This window comes from Haemaphysalis longicornis, unplaced genomic scaffold (genome assembly GCF_048455015.1).
Source record: "Haemaphysalis longicornis isolate Haplotype H1 unplaced genomic scaffold, Haemaphysalis longicornis Haplotype H1 scaffold_13, whole genome shotgun sequence".
In the NCBI taxonomy this organism is placed as follows: domain Eukaryota; kingdom Metazoa; phylum Arthropoda; class Arachnida; order Ixodida; family Ixodidae; genus Haemaphysalis; species Haemaphysalis longicornis.
The window spans coordinates 59,541,921-59,566,308 of NW_027526233.1; the positions used below are offsets into that span (position 1 = coordinate 59,541,921).

Genomic DNA, 24,388 nt, shown 5'->3' on the forward strand with positions numbered 1-24,388 from the left:
GGAGACACTGTCACTAAATTTCAGGGCAGCGGAATTGCAATCAGCTGCATGCAAATGCTGGCTTCGGGACGCCGGACTGTGACACACGCCCGGCGCTCATATAGATCTCACTAAGATCGCGTCATAAACGTTTATACTCTCGTGAACATGCCACGCGTGCAAACAGAGTGCCTGCCCCACGTTATTCGGTATTTCGAACGCGGACAAACGGTAAATCGCTGTCTTGAACGAGCCCCAAAAGCAACGGCGACAGGGGGGAGCGGGCCGGGGACTCCCGCGCCTGCTTTCGAAACGGGCCGCTAGGGGGATTTCAGTGGCGCCCCTACAGGCCGCGCTCGAGGCGTATACACCCTACAGAGAGTAGAGTTAGTAACTTTACCCTCTAATGCCGTAGCATGGTGTTTGAAGGAACACTGAAGGATGGAAAACCTTTAAAGATGATAGGCTTTCTTGAGCTACTTAAAGGCGAGAGTTTTGGTTTGTCTGTATGTCTACCTCTCGATTCAGCCATCCTGCCGAAAGTTAAGAAATCCTTGAACGAGACGTTTGTGTAGACAAAACAATTTCCAAACTAGTAAATCTGGTAGCACACTGAAAGGAAACGTTAGCGATATTGAAGGCAACACATAAATACCAAACTGTTACTAGCAGTGTTGTATTAAAAGAGTACTGACATTATTTTTTTGTTTCTATGCTGTAATCAGTACCTATTCGCCCACTGATAACAAAAACCGACCAAAACCAGTCAGCACAGATAATTCAATGGATTTCTTTCCAGCGCAGTGTCCGTCGCCGGAAGCACAGATGGCAGTTCTGATCCATTCCGGACTGTATTGCATCAACGTTACTGTGACCACAAACCTGCAGATTGTGACATAAATCAAAAACCCGTGACGATGTTGCGGATTTCTAATCTGCCAACATGGACAATGATGATGATTGTAGAGACGCCGACAACGAAGTGGCACGTTGACGCGCCTGGCGATGCGTGCTGGCACGTTCGCTCGTGATTGAGTTCGGAACGCTGCGCTTGAACGACTGTGCACGGCTTTGCATCGCTCTCTTCGCGGCGCCAATAAACGCTGAAGATCGGCTTTCCCTTTTCGTAACATTGGTGCCGAAAATCCGGGAAGCAAACCAGCGTTGCCACGAGCCTTCTCCTGACGAGCTGGGTACGCCTTTCTTCAGCTACGACCGGCATGGAACGTATCAAGAACAAGCGCGCGTCACGGCGGGCTATGAACACGAAGATTATAAGCGAGGTGGACCAGCTGCTACAGTCCCAGCAGTTGGACCTTTCCGTACTTCGTGTCTTTCACGGGCGTCTTCGAGCGAGCAATGTAGCATTGTCCGCACTTAACGCCGAGCTTGAAGCCCACCTGACCGACGAACAAGCAGTGGAAGACTACGCTTCGGTCATGGAGTATGACGACGCAGCAACCAGCGCACTGGCTTTACTCGAGCATCACATGGAGATGTTGAAGTCATCTTCGACGCTCCAGACAGCTCCTTCATTTGATGACGCCAGCGGAGACCGCCGGGCTGCGACGTCTACCGGACAGCCCATTCCACCGACTGGTGAGTTAGGAGCACGTCTCCCGAAGCTAGAGCTGATAGGTTCGACGGAGCTATAACGCGGTGGCAACCTTTTTGGAACATGTTTCGCCATTCCGTTCACGAGACTCCCAGGCTCTCCAATATTGACTGCTTTAATTACTTGCTTTCGCTTCTTGACGGAGCTGCTGCTGAAGCCGTTGCTGGCCTTCAAGTGACAGAGTCCTGTTATCAAGATGCTCTTAATATCTTGAAGAATCGGTTTGGCAATTCCAAAGTGATCGAGCTGAAGCATTTTGAAAATCTGCGGAAACTCAGGCCTGTCGATTCAGCCAGCAACGTGCCCGCATTGAGGAAGCTGTACGACAACGTGCAAATGAACCGGCGAGGATTAGAAAGCTTGGGCGTTGGAATTTCTCCGAAGGAAAACCACTGGCTGACACCATCGCTTTTCCAGGCACAGAGTTTAAACAAGAAATGGGCCTCCTGATTTGGTCAGACCAGATCTGGAAGTTCATTCCAGAAACGAGCCAGGTACAGCAGGAAGAAGCGAATCCTGCTTTGGTCGCTGTGAATACCAGTATGGGATGGACCTTACAAGGACCGTTATCTCTGGAAGATAGCGATAGATGCAAAAGCAGCAGCCTCGTGAGCGTCCTCCGCACGTACGCGCACGCGAATGAAGACTTCTCTTCCACTTTTTGGCGGTTTCGGGAGGTAGATACAGTTGGCCTTGTAACCACACCGTACTCGCACCCCGATGAAGATGGATTACCTAAGTTTGAAGATTCTACGGTCGACAACCGCAAGAATGCGCTTTCGAGACCTTATAGGTTACCTCGGCGCCACACTACAAACGAAAAAGCGATTAGGGTATCCGACAAGGCCGAAGGACAATACCAGGATGACTGCACAGAAAAAGTGAAGCGTACGTTTTGTCCAGGACATGCCCCCTACATACCGCACCGTGATGTCATCGTAGAGGCTTCAAGAACCACTCGTCTTCATGGCGTTTTTGACGCATTCAAAGATGCTGTTACACCGTCTTCCTTGAACTACGTCCTCGAGGAAGCTTCATCATTAACCAGTAACCCTAAAAAAGAACCGAATGTCAGGGCGACATTAGAAGAAAGATGTCCGGTACAACTGCCCGAAGATCATCGCTCTAACCATCCCATTTACAGCGGTCATGAACGACTTCCTCACCGTGGAGTCAGATTTACTCTCGTTATAAGACGCAATTGTTCCAGTGTAGTTCGAGGCCGACCATGCGAGAAGACAGACCTCAGACGTTGCGAAGTGAGTGCACCTTTCAAGCTGCAAACTGCTTATGCCACAGCGCTACCGAGTGACAGCCGGCAAAGTCCTGGTGATGTTTTGGAAACTGGACAATATGGGAATGGTTATATACCGTCATGCTAGTGGAACTGGTGTGGCTGTGCTCTTAACTCTGCAAGTGTGCATTTGGTGGGCGCAAAGGATGTTGCGGATTTCTAATTTGCCGCCAACATGAACAATGATGATGATTTAGAAATGCCGAGAACGAAGTGGCGCGTTTGCACGCACGGGGAATGCCGCAGGCACGCGGGGGAGATCGGAACGCTGCGCTTGAACGACTGTGCACGGCTTTGCGTCGCTCTCTTCGCGGCGCTAATAAATGCTGAAGATCGGCTTTCCCTTTTCGTAACAGACGTAACACGCGTTTTCCGCATCGTCTGCGGTGGTCTCACGGGGTTTGCATGGGCCCGCCAAATCTTTCGACGGCAAACGTGCTGCGGGACATTTGAAAAGTAATTTGCAAGTTCGTTCAATTATACTTATTTATTGGTTTAATTTTTAATTGTGGCTCATTTGTGTTCGTTTCTGTTGATGATGTTGGCCTTCCATTAGTTTTTGAAAACACAGCGTTAAGTTTGATGGCGAAACGAGACCACCAACAACAGCAGCGCAAGAGGGTGTTTCCGGTTCCGGAAAATCGCAGCACGCACCCGGGCCAATTAAAATCGATTTTCGATGTATTTTCCGACGCGGCTGGCTGCAATAATTGCCAGAGGGCGTCATCACAAACTACTGAAGCCAGTTACGGGATTTTCTGGGTCTCCGAGTTTGGTGTCAGTACACTTTTAATTAAAAGTAGTCCTGGGCGTAATTTTTCCGATGGCAAGCAAGGACAAGCGCAGTGAAAATAATGTTTTAATCGCAAAATACAGAAAGAGCTCACGCTTTAGGTGCATGCATTGCTCGCAACCGTAACAAAAGGTTCCGACAGATGGCGTGGCAGCAGTGCAAACGCGGAAGAGTTGGAATAAATTCAGCGAGGACTTCACGGTGTTTATCACGGGCGGACCGAGACAGACAGGAGGGGGGCAGCATGAGAGGTGGGCGCGATAGAGAGGACGGCCAGTTACCTGGCAGGGGCCTCAGAAGACTATCGCCTTTCGAAGACGCTTGCAACTAAGCAAGCAGAGATGCGGCCAATGTCGTTTTGTTTTAACGTAAAAAAAAGTCATCTTTATGCGCCCTTCCGCCGCTTATTAGACGCCAGAGGCAGACATAGCTCTGTTTGAATAGAAGCAAATCGCTAAAATGTGATATTTGTATCTTCCGTTTAACCTGCATGCTTTTTTTTTATCGCGGCGTAAACTCAGTATAGGTGATATAATTTATTTGAAATAAAGAAAAAGAGATGGACTTGGGCTGGCCATTTATTGAGACTAAATGACAAACGCTGAACCACCAGGATAACAGAGTGGTTGCCAGGTGGCGGGTCTAGAAGAAGGGGGAGAATAATAAATAATAAAGAAATAAAGGCTTTTAGAGTATCGGCACTCTTTTCTATCATTGATATGTGCCGCCAGGGTTTTCATTGGTCGGTCGGCACCACGTGATGCTTGTTTATATATGGGCGCAGCCATTTTGTTTCTCGGCGCCTCTCGGTCTCTCTCTCTGTCTGCTGCGCGGACGCTAGAGCAGCCGGTTGCACTCTGCCCGCCACAACCGGCGGAGGTTTCGTTGGGAGAGATGGCAACACTGCAAGCATAAACAAAATGGCCCCCAGATGCTTCCGGGCGAACGAAGTGGCGGTACTCTTATTTAGTGACACTAGGAGAGGCCTTCGTCCTACAGCGAACCTAACAAGGAGTACTGTTGGGCTAGTCGATAGGACATCATTAGAATACTATAGCGCAAGGAACGAAAACAAAGACAAGGAAGACGAGCGCTCGTATTTCTTGTCTTTGTGCCCGTTCCTTGCGCTGTAGTATTCTAGTGGACCTAAGTTGCTGATAATGATTATGATGAATAAGTGCGCGTAACAAGCCAGGACGGGAGAACGAAGCTCCGCCCACTCTCCAGCGAGCTGCTGCCGGCTAGTAGAAATTGCAGAAAGCATAAATCGTAAATACGGTGGCCATATTGGCCTCCTCTCCACCTCCGCTAACCCATAAAGTAGTAAAGCTTTATTAGCCTATATCCATACAGGAGGGAAGCTGATGGTTTGCTAGTGCATACGAAGCTGAAATTTGCGCCCCTTTAAAAACATATACTCGACTGCAGGTGCAAGATAAATATCTCGCAATATGGTGTACTAGGTTCCATCGTCCTGTTCTTTTCAGGAAGCGCCTAAACACGTTCTCTCGATTATGTTTCCTTATTCATGATGTCTTGCATCGAAAAATTGTAGTGCCGGTATGTCTGGGAGGCGATACCGGTTTTCACGTGTTTTCCATTTTCTGCGTAATGAAGCAACTAGAGGTACAATGGGCAGTATATTAATGCGTATCACTCTTTGCAGGGTACCCCCACATCCAGGACTTGTAACGCCCCCCATTTCCACAAAAATGCAGATATCGCGGAAGTTCCACCTGTAATCGCTATAATGGCGTAAATGGAGATAACCGGTCGCGCGAAATTTTGAGAAACTAAAAATTACGGGAAATGCGCAAAGTGTAACGCCTGCATTTCAACAATAATGCTGATTTCGTGAAAGTTTCACCCGTAATCGTTATAATAGCGTACATGGAGATAATTGGTGGAGCGAATTCAGACAATTAGTTGAACGAAATTTTGAATAACTAAAAAACAAGAAAAATACAAAATAATTACGCAAAATGGCGAACCGCGTAACGCCCTGCATTTCCACGATAAGGCAGATTTCGTGAAAGTTCCAAATGTAATCCCTATAGAAACGTAAATGGAGATAATTGCCAGGGCGAACTTTTGAAAAACTAAGAAATAGCAAAAAAATTTTAAAATTACGGAAAATGTCAAAACGTATACCGCATGGCATTTCCACAATAATGCAGATTATAATAGCGTAAATGGGTATAATTTTCAAACAAAATTTTGAAATGCTTAAAAATAAGAGAGAAATAAAATAATTACGTGAAATGGCTAACCGTGTTTCCACAAAAATGCAGGTTTCGCGAAAGTTGCAGATGTTATCGTTATGATAACGTGAACGAAGATAATTGGGCGGACGAAATTTTGAACAACCAAGAAATAAGAAAAATAGTAAAAATTACAGAAGACGGAAAAACGTTTAACGCATGGCATTTCCGCAATAATGCAGATTTTGCGAAAGTGTCACCTGCAGTCGTTAAAACAGTTTAAATTGAGACAATCGGTTGAACTAAATTTTGAAAAACTAAAACATAAGAAAAGAAAAGTTTAAAAAAACTTGCGGAAAATGGCGAACCGTGTAACACCCCGCATTTCCACAATAATGATGAAGATTTTGTGAAAGTTTCACTTGTAGTCAATATAATGCCATATTTGGCGATAATTGGTCGACCGGATTTAGAGCAAACAAAAAATTTGGCTGGAAAAAAAGTGACACTCAGGAAAGGCGGCATAAGAATGCTAGGCATTATTACATAATTCTATGAATTTCTGCAGAATTTGTTGTATTATCGGCACTGCACTCCTCTACACATTTTACCCAATCCCCCTTTTGTGTTCCTTCGTGTAGAAATACCTGCACAGTCATTTGTGTGTATTCATATTCCATAAAAAGGACTAGAAAATCTTTAGCTGCATTTAAGGTCACGTGTGGGCACAATACAGTCGCATTTAAGTTGCATGGGTTATTCACTTTGACTACTGTAAAAATGCTTCTCGTTTCTTTTTATTTTTGGAACTCTTTTATTCATACATTTGCCACGTCCACGGTGGTTGGGCGTTTTATCGTAATAGAAAGTCACTTAATTTTGTACGGGAAGTACACCTCGTCGATCAACGCATGCATATTTACTTTTATGATCCAAGTGTTTTGAAGGTTGGGGGAGGGGTGCTGAAGACAACAGCTGCCTATTTCAAATTTCAAAGTTTGGGGGGTGAAATTTCAATTTCAAGAAATTTCAGGCTTGGCTTTTCCAACTGAATCTTTAATTATGCACCATTTATTTTATGCAATAGCTTTTAATCCACTTGAAACATCCTGTACAATGTAATAATTAAGGCTGTTATTCGTTTGTTTAGGGAAGAGCAATCGCGCCCTCTCGGCGTCACTGAAAATTCACTTGCACTCGCCTTAACGCCTTATACAATCGCCAACAAGAATAAAATTATAAATAAATAATCTACTCCCCGTAGAGGAACAACAAAACTCAAATGATAGTAATGTGTCAGTAACAAGTTATAAGATGATGATGATGATAAATAAATCTTTATTTGTCAAGCTGGTGCAGATGTTAGGGCACCTGCCCGGTGGGGGGCTTCCTTCTTCCGGGAATACCCTGAGCTCGTCATAAGAAAATGAAAGAAACAACGTGACTAGGGAATTAAATATTAGCCTTGACACACTTGACGTGTGACATAGGGAAATGGCTGTCATATTGAGTCTGAACTCATATAAGTGTGCCAAGACCAGGGGGGAGGGTGAGCTCCTTTTTGACCACATGGGGGCAAGACTCCCCCCTTTTGACTTCCCCCGCCCCCCATCCGGCGACCCTGGAAACAGATACATCTACACGACTTGAATGCACGCCTAAATGTGGCACCGCAAATTGGGCTTGCCTCTTTATAAAGAGCACGTCATCTATCAAAACAAAAAAAAAATGAATGAGAAAAGTTGGCACAGCGCATCCATCTGGCGCATATCTCGCTGAGCCCCGTGCCGGGCGCGGCCGCTCGCGTCGTCTGCTTCCACTCTCGATTTCGCCTGCGCGCGCTTGGCAGATGATACGCGTTTAGCAGACGATGCGATTCTCTTGTTGTCTCATCCCGGCCTCCACGACCGCTCAGTTTCTCTTCCCCGTTCCCCTACTCTCTTGGCACAGGCGACGCCACATTCCTAGAGTGCCTTGTCAATGACGTCGGCAGCCCGGACGACAACCAGCAGTGTCACTTCCTAGCGACGACACCTCCCTGACTCGACGGCGTCACTGTGGCCACCACCACCGCCGCCCCGCCCTCGTCGCCGTCGCCAGTCTTGCGAAAGGCCAAGAAGAAAGTGACGTTCGCCTCCAACGGGCCGGCGTCCAAGGCCAAGGCGAAGTCGATGCCAGACCTGCTCGAGCCGCCCGACCTCTCAGCGGCTGAGACCGAAAGTGCCCAGCCCAGGCCCGAACCCAAAGCGACGTCTTCCTCTAAGAACCCGTTCCTGTTTGCGTCCTTCATGCAGTTCTCGACGAAGCGCACTAGCTCCTTTACGAACACCGGTCCACCGGTTATGGATCAAAGATGCAGAGTTGCCGGGACCTTGTCCCCTTACAGACTGTGTACATAGTGAACGAACGCTTGAACTAAAGTGAGTTCTTTACCTGGTACCCGTTGTTACAAAATGCATCGTTTGGGGTGTTTACTTCGGTGTTTAAATTAAAAGCACGTGGTGCGGTTTATTTAGGACGGCGTTAATTTGCGTCGTGTTTGTTCAACGATGACCCTATTCGCAGGTATACGTACAGAATGTCGCAGGTCACGGTAGCGGGCCGACTGCGCGTTTGTGTTGGTCCCTTTTGATAACCACATCAGCTATCGAAGGCAGCGGTCATAGGATTGAGGGAGATCTGCCTACTAGAGTCAGGTTTATCATTCTTCGTCCAAGGTTGTTTGGTATGGTTGGGGGTATACACACGCACACAAAATAGAATTACTTGTGCTTTTTATGAAGAGCGATGTACACTCACTTTTTCAAAACTTTCTAGGCCAAACCTAAGCTTTCTGGACCACACAGAATTCAAAGAATAAGCTTTATCTCTAAATGTGACAAAATATTTTTATAATAGTCAGAAAGAAAGGCGCTTTATCCAGCTTTCCGGTATAAAACGTTTCAGCCTCGCTCTGGACGCAAGCTTGTTCATTTATTTTTTGCGGCCTGCGTTATTTGTGCTTGGCCTAGAAAATTTTGACAAAGAGTGAGCGCGCATAAATTCTAGGTGCCTGTCAAATCACGCATCGGACCTCCATAAGGTATCACCGGCTTTCACATTTGGTATAAGAGGCATTTTTTTACCACAGATCTGCAAGCATTGCAAAGTGCGATTCAAGACAATCAATTATGTGATGCAGACTGCGTGATGTACCTAAGGGGGCCAAGAAGACAAAAAAAAAACATTGTTAAAGTCGAAAGAACTAGCCTTTATTTACTCGGTCCTCTCTACTTCAGCCGCAAGAAACGTTTCATAATTGAAAAAAAAGAAATATTTAAAAAAATTTAAATTTCGCGCCAGAGTAACGCAATATGGGCAGCAGTGACGTAATATGGGCCAGCAAAAAAACATTAAGAGCCTGACTACTGCACGTTGACATTCAAATGATAAGGTCTCCCGGAACGGGCCCCACTACAATCGTAGTCATGTTTCGTGGTGCTGGCTTATGTCGGCGGCCGCCAGTTTGACAAACAAGATTCCTTGACATCACCGAAATTCCGTGACGTCACCGGAAAGTGTCTGAGGGGCCGCCAATGCACCATCTGTTTTCTTTACTATCTCAACCATTGGTTTGAAGTCTGCGATAAGACTGGTGCCTTTATCAATACGAAGCAGCCTTTTATTAAAACAAACGTGTCGTCATGGTCGCTTTAGGCGCTTACGGATAAGCGGTGGAGTATTGCTGACCAGCAATCCAATGGCCTTGAACAAGCACAGCACGCGATATTGCCCACTTTATCCTAGCTCGAATATCACGTTATAAGCACAAACTTATAACATCCGGGTGGTGTACACAAAATCGTCTACTGTATGCGGTAGCTTGAAAATGTACCACATACCCGCAGCGGTGGCTTAGTGGCTGTGGCGTTACGCTGGTGAGCACAAGGACGCGGGTTCAATTCCCGGCCGCGGCGGCCGCTTTTCTCATGGAAGCGAAAAGCAAAAACGCTTGTGTGTTCGAGATTCCGTTGCACGTTAATGATCCCCAGGTGGTCAAAATTATTCCGGAGCCCTCCACTAAGGTGCGCCTCATTGCCTGTGTAGCGTCGGCGCGTTGAACCCTACAATCAAGTCAACAAATCGAAAATGTACCGCATACGGGCTATTGGAGAATCATAACCACAAGTATAACCATCATCTTTACCAGGATGTTATTTGTGAGCTACGAGTAGAATATTTTCACCCTTGTACACACTCCAATTTAGGAATGTATGTTTATCTGGAGAAGAGGTCATTGTGCAGGTACCCCGCACGGGGCACCTTGAGCAATCTTGGTGACGGTACTGGCGATACCGCGGACCCCGAGCCCCCAAACATACGCTGGATCCAACCGTGGCAATGTGTTTATAGGTGGAGGGTTAGAAACCATGAACAGTGGCCGTCGGAGCCTTGGTCAAGCTCCGGCCGATGGGCTCCCTGCCTGTCTACCAGGCAGGGAGCTCCGGGACCTCTTTGACTACCAGGGTAAGGTCAAAGGAGAAAGTACCCCCGTCTCCCTGCTTTTCAATGTATCATATGGCATTTTCCAAACCCCCCCCCCCAGACGTGATCGGCCCCCGAAAAGGGGCCGCACCGAAGTATCTTTTCCTCCTTTGCAATCGATCTCTCTCCCAAAGCCCGATAATTTTTCGCGCTTTCTGATCATGGAATCTCTTGATAAGACAAAACCAATCACTTCGCAGTCCGTGTTTCTAATCTCCAAGTATCTTGAAAGCCTTGTGGGAAAGTCCTACAAGGCTAAAAAACTCACAACGGGAGAAGTTTTGATAGAAGTAGAAAACAAACAGCAATCGTCTAACCTCCTCAAGCAAACACGCATGGTAGATGTCAACATCAAGATCACGCCCCATCGCAGTCTCAATAGCTGCCAGGGCGTGATCTCTGATCGGGATCTAATGAATGAGACTGAAGCAGATCTGCTCGAGGGCCTCCGAGATCAGGGCGTGACAGCAGTGAGGCGAATCACCATACGCCGAAATGATGAAATAATTCCAACTAAGCACATAATCTTGACACTTGACCGCTCTAGCCTTAATGAGTCGGTCAATGCAGGTTTCTTGAGATGTCCAATCCGACCCTACGTGCCAAACCCACGCCGCTGTTTCAAGTGTCAGCGGTTTGGGCACGGCACAACGTCTTGTCGTGGTAAATTGACGTGCGCAAAATGTGCAGCACATGATCATCAAACTGACAATTGTAAATCCGAGAACTTCACCTGTGCCAACTGCCAGGGACCACACGCTGCCTATTCTAGGAGCTGTGAAAAGTTCAAACAAGAGAAACAGATCATTGCCTTGAAAGTCAACGAAAACATCACCTTCCCAGAGGCGCGGAAGAGGTTCGCCTATTTCCCCCTGGGGAGGTACGCCGACGCAGCTCGCCGGGGGGCGGAGCGGCGTCTTGTTTCGGCGGGGACCCAGTACCGCGAGTCGGACTTGGTCCCGCCCCCGCCCCCCCCTGGGTTGCCTCTGGCAGCCCAACCCGCCACCGCACCGCCTGCTAAGTCAGCAGCGGCTGTGGTGGCATCCACGTGCGTTGGGGATGCTGCTGCACCCTCTGTTTCCTCCTCTCCACCGGCCCGAAGCACATGCGAGGGCCCGGAGGAGATGGAGTTGGAGGAAACCGCAGCAGTTCCCACCTCCGCCGCACCCCCTGTGCCACCCGGGGCGCTCCTGACGCCCTCGGCGGTCGCGGCCAAAACGAAGGGCACCGCAAAGGGTGCCAGGTCCGGGGGGTCCGGTACGCCGGGTACCCCTTCCAAATCAGATGATGACATGGATGTGGGACCCTTCCTGTCTGCTTCGCAGCGGAAGGAACGGGTCCCCCCATCTAAACCTCCAGAGGAGGTAAAAAAACCCCGTCCAAGAATCCAAGCCCCGAAAGACCCTACATAAATAGTCACACTCCAGTAGCTCTAATACATAATAATGGGAAGAGAAAATATCGTTCAATGGAACTGCAGAGGCCTTCTAAATAATCTTGACGACGTCTATGAGATTCTGCATGCTAATCAGCCAAGTGTAATGTGTGTTCAGGAAACACACCTGAATTCCAAGAACACAAATTTCTTGAATAGTTACCTGGTATACAGAAAGGACAGGGTTGGCTGCACACACTCTTCTGGCGGTGTGGCCATAATCGCCCGCAAATCCTTAGCATGCCACCCTGTCACCTTGAACACTATCCTGGAGGCTGTGGCAATTCGAACGATAATATTTAATAGGTTGATAACGGTATGCTCCATATACATTCCTCCTGATGTTTCACTTTTAAGCTCTGACTTCGAGGCGCTGGTTGACCAGCTGCCCGAACCATACATCCTGACAGGCGACCTTAATGCTCACAACACTCTTTGGGGCTCTTCTCGCACGGATGCCCGAGGTCGCCTCATAGAGAAATTCCTTACATCTTCAGGAGCATGCCTTTTCAACAGTAAACAGCCTACATACCATAACATAGGACACAACACATACTCATGTCTTGACTTGGCGATTGGCTCCGCAGTTCTCTTTCCTCTTCTCGAGTGGGGTGTGGGAACTGACCCATATGGCAGTGACCACTTCCCCACCTCACTTACATATATAGATAAAGGCCCAAGCAGTTCATCTTCCCATAATAGGTTCAATGAAGCACGAGCTAACTGGAATACATTTACAGAGACATCCAAACTACACCACACATCCATAGGGCACCTACACGTTGAAGAAGCTACCCAACTCCTCACGGCGCACATCCTCGACGCCGCCGAAAAGTCCATTCCCCACGTCTCTGGTGCCCCGCGCAACCAGCGGAGGCCGTGGTGGAATGAGGACTGTAGGCGGGCGCGAGAGGCCCAGAACAAGGCGTGGGGTATCCTTCGTCGGTACCCCACGTCGGGAAACCTCCTCTTGTTCAAACGGGCCAAGGCATTAGGAAAACATGTGCGCCGTGAGGCAAAACGAGAGAGTTGGCGTACATTCATAACATCAATAAACTCCTACACAGACACACGGAAAGTATGGACACGTATACGCAAACTCAAAGGACAACAGACACACAGCCTGCCCCTGGTCAGTACAACAGGGGACACTCTGGAAGACCAGGCTGACACACTCGCACAACACTTTCAACACGTGTCCAGTTCAGCACACTACACGAACACTTTCCTGAAACATAAAGCCTCTTGTGAAAAGAAGTCCCTACACGACAACAGCAAATCACAGACTTCGTACAACTCCCTGTTTTCACTACATGAGCTGAGGGCTGCTCTGAGCACGTGTAAACCCTCAGCTCCAGGCCCAGACAACATTACATATACAATGATACAGAACTTACACACAGACACTCTTGTAACACTTCTCCACCTTTTCAACAAGATATGGCTTTCGGGGCACATTCCAAAGTCTTGGAGGGATGCCATAGTTGTAGCATTCTTGAAAGAAGGGAAGGACCCTTCTTCTCCCGCTAGCTATCGACCCATTGCCCTGACCAGCTGCCTGTGCAAGCTTCTCGAGAAGATGATAAACCGGAGGCTCGTGTACTTTTTGGAGTATAACGGCCTTCTCGAGAGCTGCCAGGCAGGCTTCAGGGTGGGGCGATCCACGAATGATCAACTTGTGGCACTAGAGTCGTATATTAAGGATGCCTTCGTGCATAAACAGTTCTGTTTAACTGTGTTTTTCGACCTAGAAAAGGCCTATGACACCGCTTGGCGTTATGGGATTCTTACTGACCTGAAGTCATTCGGTGTTTCTGGTAATATGTTTAACACCCTTGCTAGCTATTTGTCGGAGAGAACCTTTCGCGTCAGAGTTGGTTCTGCACTGTCAAAGGTACACGTGCAAGAAAATGGCGTGCCGCAAGGCGGAGTTCTAAGCTGCACTCTCTTCATAGTAAAAATGAACTCCCTTGGGAAGGCACTGCCGCCTACAATTTCTTACTCCATGTATGTAGATGATGTGCAGATATCTTTTAAATCATGTAATATGTCCATCTGCGAACGTCAAGTCCAGCTCGGCGTCAAGAAGCTTGCCGGCTGGGCAGACAAGAATGGTTTTAAAATTAATCCCGGAAAGAGCTCTTGTGTTGTATTCTCCAGGAAGCGTGGGGTCCACCCGGACCCAGACATCACTCTTAACAGCGCGTCGATTCCTGTGAACAAGGAACACAAGTTTTTAGGCATTTTATTCGACGAAAAGTTTACATTCATCCCGCATATCAGACAGCTCAAATGTAAATGCCTAAAGGCAATGAATATTCTTAAGGTTCTCTAGCATCAATCTTATGGGGCCGACAAACAACTCCTGCTGCGCTTGTACACAGCGTTGGTGGGGTCCCGGCTCGACTACGGCAGTGTCGTGTATGGGTCGGCGACAAAGACCGCACTGAGAATGCTCGACCCAGTGCTGCATCTTGGCCTTCGCCTCTCATGCGGCGCTTTCCGCACTAGCCCTGTCGAAAGCCTTTATGTCGAGTGCGACAAGTGGTGTCTAGGGCATCAGCGGATGTTGACCTGCTGTATGCATCTAAGATTGTGTCCCTTACCAACCATCCTTTTAATCCCATCATGAACAATACATCAAACTTGCAACTCTTTTTAAACAGGCCATCCGTTTCCTTACCTTTCTCTCTCAGAGTTAGGGAGGAGGCTTCTGCACTCACGGTCCCTCTTTCAGACACGCACAAGACACCCATTCAAAATTTCATCGCACCATGGCATCTTCGTCCTGTATCATGCGACCTGCCATTCACTCTTGTAGAAAAACATAGGGTACCCAAGAATGCAATTCTGCAGCACTTCCTGTTCCTGCAGGACAAGTACAGGTGCGCAGAATTATATAGCGACGCGTCGAAAACTGGTTCTACGGTATCTTGTGCAGCGCACGGACCAAATTTTAGAGTAAGCAAAACAATGAATTTTCATAACAGTATTTACACGGCAGAAGCATATGGCATTTTACTCGTTACAAACCACATCATCAAACATAAAATTCCCAAGTCCATTGTGTACACAGACTCTCAAAGCGTTGTACAGGCACTGTCATTAGGAAGGTCATCTAAAAACTATGTCATAAATGCTCTTTTCAAGGTACTAATGTCTGCACATGCCTCAAATCTTGAAATAACTATATGCTGGGTACCAGGGCATTGTGGAATCCCTGGCAATGAGGCCGCCGACCAAATGGCTGGTGATGCTGCTCTCATGACTACAGTTGACGTTACAACAGTACCTTACACCGACCTAAAGACACACATCAGACGACAGCTTCGTAACACATGGCAATTACACTGGAGTCAACAAACAGACAACAAACTACACATAATAAAACCACAACTTGGACGCTACATAACTGACTCACACAACAGATACACTGAAGTCGCCCTGGCTAGGCTGCGGATGGGCCACACACATGCGACGCACTCCCACCTGCTCACTGGTACTTCGGGACCCACGTGTAGCAGGTGTGGAAAGGGCCTATCCGTAGTCCACATACTAATCACATGCAAGGCACTTGACACAACACGACACAAACATTTCCCTGAATTATACAGACAACACATTCCTTTGCACCCATCATACTTTTTAGCCGACGAACCAATGTTTTCTAGTCAACGTGTTTTTAAGTTTTTAGCTGAGGTAAACTTTCTGCAGCTCTTGTCATATCATGTGTAATCACCCTGGCCCTATACACCAGCCATCTCCATTGTCTTTTGTTTTACATCACTTTTACTTTTAGTTACATGTTTTAGTACTTACGGTCTGATGAAAACTCAATAACTTCTTTGGCGCTCTTTGCCCTCGTTGGCCTTGCGCCATAAAACACCAACCATCATCATCATCATCATCATCATCATCGTGCAGGTAATCAAAGCCCGCCTGTAGTGCAAGCGTTGCTTAAGGTCGTACACAGTCAACGTGGGAGACATCCAGCTGAGGAGTGCAGCAGCCGTCTCTCGGTGCTGTCGTCATGATCTTAAAGATATTGTGCAACGCTTCCTTCCCTAGGAAACGAACATGAATTTCCTGTGGTCTCCTATCGCGGGCGCCAGTGGTGCCAATATCAGACCAAGCAGAACAGTTCCGCTTTCATCATCGGCAATACCTTCCGGATCTGTCTGCCGGTATGACACCCGCCGCGGTGGCTCAGTGGCTAAGGCGTTGCGCTGCTGAGCACGAAGACGCTGGTTTGATTCCCGACCGCGGCGGCTGCTTTTCTGATGGAGGTAAAAAGCGAAAACGCCCGTGTGTTTGATATTTCGGCGCACGTTAAAGATCCCCAGGTGGTCCAAGCTAATCCGGAGCCCTCCACTATGGCGCGCCTGATCGCTTGCGTTGCGTCGGCGCGGGAAACCCTGCAATAAGAATCAAACCGCCGGCTTGACAACTTGTGCATAGATGCGTGACGGTGTAGCCCTTGCTAAAGGATGCATGTTACCGACGCGTATTAGGTTGGTGCGGAGTACCTTAGGACCGCACAATATCCGTCCGCGTCTGTGTGCAGAGCATTTACAATCGCAAAAAGTCACAGAGGCACCGGCAGGATTCGAGCCTGTGTCTGGAAGAGCAGACAGAGTTAGTGTCAGTGGCCTTGCCCATTGGACTACTACCGTGAGTTGGTTCCCGAGAGCCAAACGGCCTACTCCCTCGCCTGTAACGGTGCGGAGTACCTTAGGACCTCCCAATGTCCGTCCGCGTCCATCCGCGCGCACACCACCATCAAGCGGAATTCGATTTGAGCCGTGAGTTGCAGTTTTATTTGGGGAATAATCAAGGTGCAACTCACGGCACAAATCGAATGACGGTCGGGGCGCAAATCGGATGTCACTCGCGGCGCAACTTGGATGTCATTTCGAATCCCCGTACTCCGCACCCTCGCCATCATCCACGGAGTGGAGATGCTGCCATTTTCAAACACTACAGAATAGAAACTGAATGCAGGTGTACGGGCAAGGGACAGTGCACCGGAATAGCAAGAGATTTTTGAAATGCGAATTCATTTATTAGCCGGGGGTTGTCTTGCTCCGTTAGCCGGCGTGCGCCTGCATTCCTCCGGCATGAGCGCACGTGAGCGCGTGCCTCGTAGTTCTGCCTTCGTCTTCGTCGTCGTCGTGCCGGGGGTTGTCTTGCTCCGTTGGCCGGCGTGCGCCTGCATTCCTCCAGCGCGAGCGCACGTGAGCGCGCGCCTCGTAGTTCTGCCTTCGTCGTCGTCGTCGTCGTAAATGAGAATGCATTTCTTAGTCGGGGGTTGTCGTGCTCCGTCGGCGTGCGCCCGCAGGTGTTATCTCTCCGCGCTCCTCCTCGCCCCTAGCAACAGCTGTGGCGCGCCTAGCAACCGGAGCAGGTGGTAGCTCGGGCGGGAGTAGCTTAGGGCAAGGGGAGAGGACACGCCCGAGGTAACTTGATATCGCACGCTGTTGCCACGTCTCCCGTTCGAGACACGTCTCCGTACAAGGACTTGTACACCCTTGCCTACACCGGAGACGGAGTCTTTGTGGTGACCGTGGACCTCGCGCCCAACCTCGCACGAGACGCCGTTGCCGCGCAGCTGGACGCGGCTATGGAAAGTGTGCGCGTGCGCTCCAAACCCTCTGACCCCATAGTCTTGGTTGGCGACTTCAACGTTGACGTGCGCAAGAAGAGTGGCGAGTGGCTGGTCGAGTACATGCAGACCAGGCACTCTATGCATTGTCTCTCTGCCGGCTTTGACACGTGCCCCACTACCATTCACGGGAGTTGCATTGATCTGGTCTTTACGCGAAACTGTGACGCGCGTATGCTTCTGAAGGACCCTTTGACCGTGCACTTTAGCGATCACAAGGCAGTGATTGTGGCCGTCAGGTACAACGATAACACAAACAGGTGCTGATGAATAAATGATAACGTTCACACTCCCGTCATTAATTGCGCCATTACTCGCAACACACTCATCGGTGCACCCAATGCATTCGCATTTCTGCACGATTCCCTTCGGGGAGGCGCGGGGGAATTTTTTTTTTGCTGCCTTTTCGTCCCGCTTTGTTGCCTCTGTCTCGGTTGTACATTAGCGGACGGAGCTCGCCTTGCAAGGAGTGCCGGCGCTTTCCCCGCCTGAGCAGGACCTATGAATAGCGTGATGATGTGGCCGAAAGGCGAGGAGTTGCAGCCCCCAAGCAGCAAGACCCCTGGGAAATCCCCAAGGAGGTGTGTGCCGGAGTGGCCGAGCGAGAGTAATCAGTCGAGTGTGTGGATCCGGCGGAAGGTCTGCGGCGGAACGTCTGTCGCTGTGAACGGTCCCGCTAGGGAAGACGCCAGTTCCTGGCGAAACGACTAGTTCCGGACGCAGCACAACAGGCTCGGCATCCCGACCGGCGTCCGGGGGGAGGCGTGACCCTCGTTCGAGTTCGCCGGCGCCGCCCGGTGGTCCATGTAGCTCCGGGCAGCATCCGGGGCCCGGAGCTACTCCCGGAGTCACTCCCGCCGGTGAGGGCGACTACGAGGGATCGCGCTACGACGTACGAGGCGACGCCGCCGCGTCGACAGTACCCGGCCGCATCGGAAGTCCCATGTAGGTCGTACCCGCCGCGGTGGCTGAGTGGCCAAGGCATTGCGGCGCTGCTGAGCACGAGGTCGCGGGTTCGATTCCCGGCCTCGGCGGCCGCTTTTCTGATGGAGGCGAAAAGCAAACTCGCCCGTGTGTACGCGTAACTCCTCAACCTCGGTCAGTGTAGCTTACGCGACAAAAGGCGCAGTGCATGGGCAGTGGCCTCTCTTGACAGACCGGATTCAGACACTGAGCTTTGTGACTCACTGGCGCGGGGGCTCGGGAGCTCTCATGGAGTTTAAGGTAGAGCAGAGGAGATCGTACTTGACAGCTGAGGTCTGGAAGCGGAAAGCACAATAGGCCAGTTTTGTCCATTGACGACTTTCTCCAGAACATCAATGTCCATCTCCTTGCCCCTACCCCGTTCCCTTCAATTGTAAACAAATGACACCAGTGCAGATTTGGAAATCTTTTTAACATAAATTTCGCCACCTCTACGCGGCTTTGCTGGCACTGCTTTCGAATGGTTTTCACTTCCCTGGCGAAACATGCTGGCGCTTCTCTTAGCTTGCACGGTTCCTGAAAGCGTTCATTTTTAGGTGTGCGCCTATATTTTATTCTTTACTATGAAACCACTGCAATCACTCCATCTGGTCCTGTATGTATATTTGTAAATAAAATTACTGTTACATAAAAAAGCTACTCAGTGGCGCAGTAGTAGAGTCCCGGGTTTTTGGCGCTAACGCCCTGGGGTTGAGTCCCAGCAGTTGTGTCGTTTTTGTACCGTCAGCTACACTGGCCGAGGTTGAGCAGTTACGCTTGGCTCCTGGAGAGCAGTGCTGCGCAAGCGCGAGGAGCAGTGGCGTCACACCGCGCACCGAACGTTTCTCGCTGTTCGGCGTCTCACCCACACCCCACGCGCCCAGCGTCTTCGTCGACCTCCGTTCGCAACATGGCGGCCCGGTGCATTGGATGATCATGCGAGGGGTGGCCGGGTGTGCAACCGATGGCTCGTGCGTCGCAGCAACACGACACGAGCGTGTGCCTGTGGAACCTGCTTAGCTCTGGGGAGATTGGTGACGCTGCGCCGGAGCCGCTCGATAAATATACACGTGTCACATAATGCGTATACCGTGTGTGTGTCATTGAAGCAGCAGTAAGCATAATAATCAAGCTAATCCTAGACAACCAGGAAAGCTAATAATAACCAGCTGAACCTTAACTCATGCTACGTATATCCTGGCATAGCCGAGCTGAGCCACTGCTATTTTTTTTTCTGGAACCTGTGTTGATTGGTGTCTCTTAGGTTGCTTTAGACAAATAAGGATCAACTATGCCATGATACCGTCCACAGAATAAACTTGTACATTACCACAGAATAATGCTGCACGTCCTGTGTTTATGATCATCATCATCCAGTGGTCCACAGAAAAGGCACTGCTATCCGACAATAACGTCCTCCAAGGTCGCGTTGCGATCCTAGGAGTGAATTTGGCTGTCAACATATTATCGGCAGTCTGTTAAGAAGGCATAAATCTTATTTGAAGCCCCTTCACGGGACATTCCTGGGGATCGAATAAGAACAGTAAGTTACAGGGTCGTCCAACTCGACGTGATTTATACAAAAACCGAGGGAAGAAAGCTCGCTTTTTAATTACAATGAGGGCAACTCCGCAAAGAAGAAAGTTGATTTCGTTACTTGCAAGAAGCGCTGCGTTTTCCGGCCAGTCGATACATCAGTAATTGATACGCACAGCCACGACCGTACGCGGGGCGTTAATAGCTCGCTGTTCATGCCCGTTTGCTCAGTAAAGTTACAGAAAATAATATTAGGTAATGCTCAGTTTCGAAAGCAATAGATCCCATGGCAACGCAATGCTGTTCGCTGTACAGGCCTAAGGCGTACAGCACGCCTTTGGTAGAAAAGAGGCTTCCGAAATTCTAGCAAACTGATGGGGTCGGGCCAGAGGTGCTGAAAAAGCGAGTACAAACAAAACAGCTAAACAAATAATCACAGCACTAAACATCGGACACCTTTCGTTCGCACAGGGATGGCGTGGCAGTTGTCAAAGCTAAAGAACCCTATTGCGAGAGTAACTTGCGCGTGGGACGCTAGCCTTCGTCAACACTCGACATTGGAACAGGGCCACACGTCAAGGCGATAGGACCGGTCCACATCACAGTTAGCCGTTCTTGCATTGTTCGGGTAATAACGCAAATGTATATTCAACAAACATTGAGTAATTTAAGGAAAAAAACGAAGTTGTCCGCAAGTGAACACATCTCGCGGTACACCGCGACCGACCCAGTTGACAGCAGCTGCGGCGCCATGACCACACTGCACTAGATGAAGGGACACTTGTCCATGTTCAGCTTGGTTATCCCGCGGCATTGAAAGGCGGGTAAGAACTGGTGGATGTTTGCGACGGCCAGGTGGCAGCGCAGCCGAGGCAGCAGCTGCTTCGCGTCCTCGTGGGTGCTACACGTGAGCAGGCAGAACCGTATAAAGAAGGCCTGGTCATGCTGGCGTCTCTCTCGGGATCGCTGAGTTCGAGTGTGATACTTGATCCGGTACCTGCGCAAGGGTTGAGTCAGAGGGAGCTGGTTACGCTGTTACTAGTTTGATGATCGTCTAGTTTGGCGGTGAACTAGCCTGATGATTGATGATGAGGTCAGTTCCCTCATGACAAGAAGTTAAAGGGGCCCTGAAAGCCGTTTTGAGCACACTAAATGAACTAGCGCAAACGTTAGACCGGGTCGTCCTCGTCATCTGTGCCAAGTATTACTCTTTTACGCGCAGCGCAAAGCTCGCACTTTTGTTGCAAAGTTTGTCGCTCTTGTCTTACCCTTCCCCGCGTGTTTTTGGACGCCGCCATCTTCACATGTCTACGTCACCGATTCCCAGATGTTCGTCATAAGGTAGACATCCTGTGTTTGAGCGGCTTTTTCACGCACTTCCGAGAAAGAGATGTGTCGTCTGCTCAGCGTCGGCTCGCCGGCTGATCTGCCAGTGGAGTGCCGGAGTGCTTGGACATTTTACGACTATCCAAAAAAGTGTAAACAAACGCTTAACCGTTTGTATTGAATGAAACACAGCCATAACACGACCTGGATATTCTCTTACCTAAATACGTTCCATAAAGAAAGCATTGAAACCCCGTGGCACTTTTTTCGTGCAATCGCAGAGAACGCCCTGAGCCGAATGCCCGGGTTTGATGCATACATTTCATTCAACTTTAAAACTATCCAGAGATGGGTTTCGAACAAACACAACATCACAACATGCGTTGCAAGTTTGAACCGCCATTGACGGACGATCGGTTGCCTCCTCCTGCCCGTCGTAAATTCGGCACTCAGCTCGAGTGCGGTTTGCGGGGACGAACAGCAAGTCACTTAGCTCTGGCGACTAAGTCAAGAAGGCTTTTAAACACGCAAACTGCACATATACCACATGCGAGGTTGAGTCGTACGTCGCTCAAGAAAGATAATCCAAACCATGGGAAGCACTATCCATCCGCAGACTTCGCATTTCATCGCGAAACAAACGCGTCCACAACACACACACCATCGCCTCCTGTATTTTTACAATGTCAAACGCATCGCGCACTTCCCAGTGGGAGTGAGTGGTACGCCTGCTGTGCCCACAGGTCGCGAGGTGGGGCCCCAAGCTGAACGTGGATCACGCAACCGTAACTGACTTCGAGGGCGGTTTGTGCCTTGTTGCCAAGGCAACCGAACCTCTATGTTTGAGATAGGCAAAGAGGCACTCGCGCCAGCGATAGAAAGCTCAGAGCCGCGGCGGAGCATGTTTTGCCAGCGTTGCCGCTCTCCACCACGCGTCGCCCCAAGCTGAACTGGTCACATGATGGAAGCGCTGGAAAGGTGCATCAAAGGGAACGAGCGCACGATCCTCCCTGTGCGGCTGCTGCGAGTTCGCCGCCGATAAAAAGTCCCGTGCCCCCGATGTCAACTGGATTGAAATGGATTGGATTGGATATTATGGGATTGGATTGGAATTGTACGTACTGTACACACGCGTTGTACTCATTTACATGCGCGAGTGGGCAATGCCACGTGTGATTTACGGTAAGAACGATCCCCAGTGCTTCGCCCAATCGTCGTGGTTCACTTCGTGGAGAGGAGTGAATTTTTTTTGTTCCGACTACGGCCTTGTACCATGCACAGTGGTCTTCGGGACATACAGTGCAGCATAGCCGACAATCGAGTAACGCGCAAAACGTACACAAGGGCCGGAAGAAGGGCAACAGAGACACGCGCTGTTGTCCTCCTTTTGTCCCTCGTGTACTTTTTGCGTGTTACTCGTCAGCTATGGAAAACCAACTTGCCCAGAAGTCCGCATTAATCAGGTACAGTGCAAAGCAGAACTCTGGTACGTAATGGCTAATGAATTCCACTGTGCTTAAAGATGAGACATTCATCGAAAAGGTTCAAAGGGAAATCAAAGCACTGCGGTCGTGAACTATTGGTGTGGAAAAGTGAAACACTTTCGAAGCACAGACAAAAAGTTTCGCAATCACTACAGGGTGTGAGGAGGCTGCCCGCAAAAAAGAAAAGAGGCGCCGTCTTAACGAGACCATCTGCGCGCTCATTGAGACACCCGAAAAGATGCCAGGGAAGTTTAGAGAGGACATCCGGTTAAAAAAAGAAGAGTTCCCGGGAGAGCTGGAAAAATGTTTCTGGTGTGCTCTGGTATATACGGAGCAGGGAACAAAGGTTAGAGTTTGAACCAAGGCCGTCGAAGCTTTCTGCAGCCTTCCAAAGGGAGCACACGGCGCGCAAAACCATCATGGAGGTCAAGCATCTTTCGGGCTTAGCAACAGGCAGAGAAAAAGTAGCTAAATCCTTCGCAGACTATTACACCTACCTATTCTCCCTGAGAAGGGTCCCAAACACGATCCCAGCAGATTTGCTAAATGAAATGTCCAAAATACCCGAAGAAACTAAAGAGGTTACATAGAATTGATAAAAAACCCATTCCTAGCGCCGATTGCACCTGTTTTCAACAGGTTCTTCTTATATGTTTTCACAGAGGAGGATTATTCCAATGTGCCTACTTTTCCTGAACTTGACGCCGCCTATATGGAACCTATTACTGTCACAGTTGGAGGCATTGAATCACTCATTAGTAACGTAAAATTATCCACTTCAGCCTGTATTGATAACATTAATTCCAAGATATTAAAGAACACCCTCCCCATATCAAGCAAAATATTATGCCAAATTTTTGAACAATCCCTAACATCTGGCATGCTACCTGACGACTGGTTCACAAAACTCGAGATATTAACTCGCCTGACAACTATCGACCCATATCTTTAACTTGCATATGCTGCAAAATGCTTGAGCACATAATCATTTCACACGTGTAAAATCACCTCGAGACGAACAATTTTTTTTTTACTAATCAGCATGGTTTCATAAAGGGATTTTCGTGTGACACACAATTGTTTGAATTAACCATCGATTTACACTTTAACATGAACAGCAACCTTCAAACGGACTGTATCTTTCTTGATTTTTCTAAAGCCTTTGATCGCATGCCCCACTGCCAACTAATCTCTAAGTTATCTGCTCTACGACTTGACTCTAACATTATCGTGGATTCGTAACTTCATTTCTTTCCGACAACAGTTCACTGTTGTTAACAATTTCGTGTCTCCTCTTTCTTCCGTTAGTTCGGGCGTACCGCAAGGCAGCGTCCTTGGGCCCTTCCTCTTTTTAATCTACATTAATGACTTACCCTCCGAGATTACTTCTTGCATGCGTCTTTTTGCCGATGATTGTATAATATACCTTTCTATAAACTCCAGTACTGACCACTTAACCACTCAAGCAGATCTTAACCATATTTCTAACTTGCGTAGACAAATGGCTCATGAAATTGAACTTTACAAAATGCGAGGTAATGTCCTTCAGCCGTAAAAACATAAACTCTGAATTTTC

At 48.9% G+C, this 24,388-nt stretch overlaps 1 protein-coding gene across 1 annotated transcript in view; it reads right to left on the reverse strand.

Moving 5' to 3' along the window:
- Window positions 1-20,767: 20,767 nt before the first annotated feature.
- LOC144163854 (EEF1AKMT4-ECE2 readthrough transcript protein-like) overlaps window positions 20,768-24,388 on the reverse strand; it is a 59,133-nt gene continuing 55,512 nt past the window's right edge. The window contains exon 10 of the mRNA XM_077694535.1: window positions 20,768-20,999. Coding sequence (XP_077550661.1) covers window positions 20,768-20,999 — 232 coding nt within the window. The remainder of the gene's footprint in view (window positions 21,000-24,388) is intronic.